The sequence below is a fragment of the Bombus vosnesenskii genome, unplaced genomic scaffold, assembly GCF_011952255.1.
Source record: "Bombus vosnesenskii isolate JDL3184/JDL3185 unplaced genomic scaffold, Bvos_JDL3184-5_v1.1 scf7180000015639, whole genome shotgun sequence".
In the NCBI taxonomy this organism is placed as follows: Eukaryota; Metazoa; Arthropoda; class Insecta; order Hymenoptera; family Apidae; genus Bombus; species Bombus vosnesenskii.
In genome coordinates this window covers 6,705-11,818 of record NW_022884086.1, presented here as the reverse complement: position 1 = coordinate 11,818, position 5,114 = coordinate 6,705, and the positions used below count along the sequence as shown (strand labels likewise).

The 5,114-nt window shown below is 48.6% G+C and overlaps 1 protein-coding gene across 1 annotated transcript; it reads right to left on the bottom strand.

Annotated features, from left to right (window-relative positions):
• Window positions 1-395: 395 nt before the first annotated feature.
• On the bottom strand, window positions 396-3,726 carry LOC117241302 (the record flags this gene model as incomplete). Its single annotated transcript, XM_033507259.1, has 3 exons — window positions 3,459-3,726; window positions 1,233-2,489; window positions 396-1,093 (listed from the first exon to the last, which is right to left on the bottom strand). Coding segments are annotated over exons 1-3 (2,223 nt in total), but the record flags the coding sequence as incomplete, so codon positions are not given.
• Window positions 3,727-5,114: the final 1,388 nt, after the last annotated feature.

The window sequence follows — 5,114 nt, the reverse complement described above, 5'->3', positions numbered from 1 at the left end:
ATGGAGGGAACGTTGTCCTCTCTGAGGATGACGATTGTGCCCTTTTGGATGCCGTGTCCACCCTTGCTCCACTTATTGCGGTTGGTTAACTCGTTCAAATACTCCTTATGCCAGCGGTTCCAAAAATGCTGTTTAAGCTGTTGGATATGCTGCCATCTGGAGAGTCGGTTCGATGGAATGTCTCTGAAATCTCGATCACGTAAGCACATTAGTGAATCGCCAATGAGAAAATGTCCGGGAGTGAGGACTAGGAGATCGTTTGGATCGGTGGAGATAGGAGTTAGCGGGCGGGAATTGAGGACTGCTTCTATTTCTATGATAAGAGTATTCAATTGTTCAGAGGTGAGTAACTCGTTGCCGGCTACACGCCTGAGGTGGCGTTTAAATGACTTCACCGCTGCTTCCCATAGCCCGCCGAAATGCGGCGAATGAGGGGGAATGAAGCGCCATTCGATTTGTTTGTCGGCTAAAAATGCGGTTACTTTTTCCTTGTGATCGTCCGATTGTAATAAATCGTGAAGCTCTCGTAATTCGTTGCTTGCTCCTCTGAAGTTGGTGCCGTTATCAGAATGGATGGTGGAGCAATAGCCTCGTCGAGCGATAAATCTGCGAAGAGCGGCGATGAAGGCTTCGCTAGTGAGATCGTCAACGAGCTCGATGTGTACCGCTTTAATTGCTAGGCATACGAAAATGGCTACGTATACTTTTATCTGACGACGGTTACGATCTCGTTTTTCCTTGATGTGGAACGGCCCGCAGTAATCTACGCCGACGTTTGTAAATGGGCGAGATTCCGTTACTCGCGCCTCCGGCAGATTACCCATCACGTATTCTACCGGCGGTGGTTGAGCGCGGCAGCAGCGGACGCAGCCTTTGATCGCCCGCCATACTTGACTTCGACCGTCAACGGGCCAGTATCTTTGTCTTACTGCGTATAACGTAGCCTGCGTTCCGGAATGCATGTGGATCTTGTGCTCGTGGTCTATGATGCGTGTTGTAACGGATGACTTAGGTAATACTATGGGATGTTTCTGGGCGAAGGTCGTCGACGAATGACTGAGTCGACCCCCGACTCGCAATATTCCTTCCTTGTCTATGAACGGATTGAGTCGCGTGAGCTTACCCTTTATCGCCGCGTTCCGATCTTTTTGGAGTGTGCGAAGTTCCTCGGAGAAATGGATGTTTTGCAACAATTTTATCAGTTTATTGTGCGTTATGCGTAATTCAGTAACGGTTAGGGGTGCCGCTCGGTTCCTTTTCTGTTTCCAACGGAGGCAACGAGCTATGATTCGTATCAACTTGGGCCAGGATGAATACCTTTGCAACAAACAGTAATCGGGGGGGGTTTGTGGACAGACAAATCGCCCCCTTCTGCTCCGGTACTTCAATTTGCGGTGTTAGCGCCCATGTCGGCCAAGAGCCTTCCGACTGGTAGAGCCATGCAGGACCGTGCTGCCAGATGGTTGGGCGCAGAAACTCTTCGGGTGTTTGGCCGCGTGATATTAAGTCCGCGGGATTGTCGTCGGTAGGAACGTGGCGCCAATCACGGATGCTGGTTTTTGTTTGAATTTCGGAGCCTCTGTTAGCGACGAATGTTTTAAGGGTGTGAGGTGATGTATTGAGCCAATGGAGGACGATAGTGGAATCGGTCCAATAGATAGTTCGAGTAATTTTGTGGGATAGGGCTTGTTGTATTGTCGACATCAGGGACGTAAGAAGGAGTGCTCCGCTCAGCTCGAGCCGAGGAATGGTCTGGCACTTGAGTGGGGCGACTTTCGATTTTGCGGTTAAAAGTTGGGTCGAAACACGGCCGTTGGTGTTAAGGGTTCGAAGATAAATACAGGCTCCGTAAGCCTTTTCGCTGGCATCGCAGAAACCATGCAGTTCAATTTCCATTGCGGACTCGATTATTGCCTTGCGTGGGAACCTGACGTTGTTTAATAAGGGTAAGTGGGCATAGTACCTTTCCCACTCTGTATGTAACTCGATCGGAAGTGATTCATCCCAATCGATTTTCGACGACCATATTCGTTGAAGTAGCATCTTGGCCCGGACAATCACCGGTGCGAGCAGACCGAGCGGATCGTAAATTTTTGCAATCTCCGAGCTGATGATTCGTTTCGTGACTCGAGACGGCGTGGGTTTGACTTCGACCGAGTAAAGAATAGAGTCGTCGGATGAATTCCATAACACTCCCAGCGTCTTCAAGGTTTGCGAGTCGCCCAAAAAATGTTGGTGATTTGTTTCTTCTAAGGAGAGTCCGTGTAATAAGTCGTTATCGTTTGACGCCCATTTTCGTATGTTTAAGCCGGCCAGTTGAAGTAAATTGGTGAGTTCTGTTCTGAGCGTGAGGGCTTCGTCCTTCGTTTCAGCTCCGGTGAGAGCGTCGTCGACGTAGAAATCCCGCTGCAGTACCTGTGCTGCACGTGGAAATCGATGTCCTTCGTCCTCTGCCAGTTGCTTGAGGCACCGAATAGCTAGATACGGGGCTGCGGATAACCCGAACGTTACAGTGTTAAGCTCATATGTTTCTGTTTCTCCACTCGCGCTGCGCCATAATATCCTTTGATATTTCCGATCCTCTGGTCGTACGAGGAATTGCCGATACATTTTCTCGATGTCGCCGGTGAGTACGTATTGATGAGCGCGGAATCTAATTAATATATAAAATAAATCTTCCTGTAACTTGGGTCCTGTGTGAAGTGTATCGTTTAAGGAGGTTCCGGTAGTGCTTGGTGCCGATCCGTCGAAAACTACACGGAGTTTGGTGGTTTGACTCGATGCTTTGGTCACGCCATGATGGGGTAAATAGTATCCGTTGTCGTCGGAGTGGTTGTCATTGACCTTCGTCATGTGTCCCAACGCCAGGTATTCCCGTATTACCGTTCGATATTCTGATTCGAAGCGTTTGTCGCGCTGGAATCGGCGATTGAGTGAGGCGAGTCGTTTACTCGCCAGCGTTTTAGAGGATCCGAGTGACTGAAGCTGATCGTTGAAAGGTAGAGCGACGATGTATCGTCCTTCGCTGGTGCGTCGGGTGTGGGCTTGGAAGTGTTCTTCGCATCGTCGATCTGCGTCTGAGATATGTTTAATTGAGGGTCCTTCGTCGATTTCCCAAAACCGCGCGAGGTCTGCTTGTAAAGTCGTCGTGGATGTGTGAAATATGTTTGTAGCGGTTTGGGAAGTTGGACTCCCCCCGATTACCCATCCGAATCGCGTCTTTTGCAGACGCAGTCCAGGCTCGTCTGGCTGCGTGAGGTTGATTTGTCCCACACACATCGACGCGAGTGTTGAACCTGAGCTTAATAGTACATCTATCGGAGCTGGTAAATGAAATCGTGGATCGGCCAATTTGAGATTTTTTGGTATCTCAAGTGTCGAACGATCGATGGGTTCGCTGGGAATTAAGGTTGATATGATTGGGATGATAAGGAACGTTAATGTCCGCGTGTATGTACCGTCAGTGGAAGTGATCGTGGCCGTGATGTGTCGCTTAGAGGTCGTTGTCAAGGTATCTAGAGCTCCGATCGGGACCGAACATTTGTTTTGCCTTATCCTTAACGATTTTGCTAATTCCTCGGTAATGAAGTTCATACTGGATCCGGTGTCGAGCAACGCTCGACAACGGATTGGTTGCTGTTTATCATTCAAAATATTAATCTGCGCTGTGATGACTAGATCATTGGACAGTAATTCGGATGCTATTGGTTTGATATGTTCGGTCATGAACGGAGTCGTCGATCGTCGGCGTCATTGGTTGTGTGTTCGTTTGTCACTGGGCGGTGGACTTGGAGACGCGGCTGTTCGTGGTGTTTCCGATCTGTGGTCTGTTGTGTGCCTTTTGCGACGAGTGGGTGATACGTGGGGTGGCAAAGAAGGTGTTGTGGATCGGCTATTTGATGGGGAAGATTTCGGGCTGGACGTGCTGGAACGAGACCCTGAATGGCGTTTTGTCCTATGCAGCATTGTATGATGTCGTTCTCCGCATACGCGACATGATCCTGCGAAACAATGCTTCGTTGTGTGCCCTTTTCCGAGGCAGTTGAGGCATAGTGATGCTCTTTTGACCTCCCGAATGCGTTCGCGAAGGGATTTGGTTTTGAAGGTGTCACATCTCCAAATGGGGTGTGGTCCTTGACAGGTGGGGCATGTTGGGGTAACCTGTGTCGCCGTAAGTGCATGCCCTCGTGATGCGCGTTGACGGACAGGAGTAGTTTGTTCCGGTGATTCTCTTGTTTGTCTGACTGTGGTGATCGGTTTGGAGCTTCGTGCTAATCTCTCTAGGAAGTTTAGTAAATGAATGTACGGAGGCACCTCGTTATTGGGCAGCGTCATTTCCCATTGCTTTTGGATACTTAGTGGTATTTTCGAGAGGATGAGGCTGTTGAGCATAGCACTGGTATCGGGGTAGGATTCTCCTAATGTGTTCAATGCATATATGTGTTGTTTAAATGTGTGGACTAAGCGCCTTAATTCCGTTGGAGATTCCTTGGTTATCCTTGGATAATCAATTATTGCCATGCAGTGACTGAACGCTGTGTATCGTGGACATTCGAAACTTTCCTTGAGAACGGCAATAGCCTGACTGTAGTTTACATTACTAAGGGGTAACGCGTTTAAACAATCGGCTGCTTCTCCTTGCAGGGCGGACTGCAGGTAATGGAATTTCTGTATGTCAGTGAGACTAGGATTTTTATCGATTATGGAGGAAAAGGTATCATAAAACGTGTTCCATTTTTCTAAGCTTCCGTCAAAGGTAGGGAGCCGAAGATCTGGTAATTTAATGGATATCGGATTTAAACTTGCGGATGATGCACAGGTTGGAGGGTTTATGGATGTCGACAGCGAAGCTGTTTGCGCGTTCCTCAGAAGATTTTGTAGCCTTGTGTCTACCGCGACGTACTGATCCCTTATTTCGAAGCCGCGCGCTTGTTCCTCCTCGTCCAATACTTCTAATTCGAGTTGAATCGCTTCGAATTGACTCGCAACTTCGGTCAGTTGTTTCTCGTAATTCTTTAATAAGGAATTTTGCTGACTCTCAGATTGCTCGTACTCGTCCAGTCGATTCGATAAATATGTGAATCGGCCGCTACAATAGCCTCGGCTCCGACGCA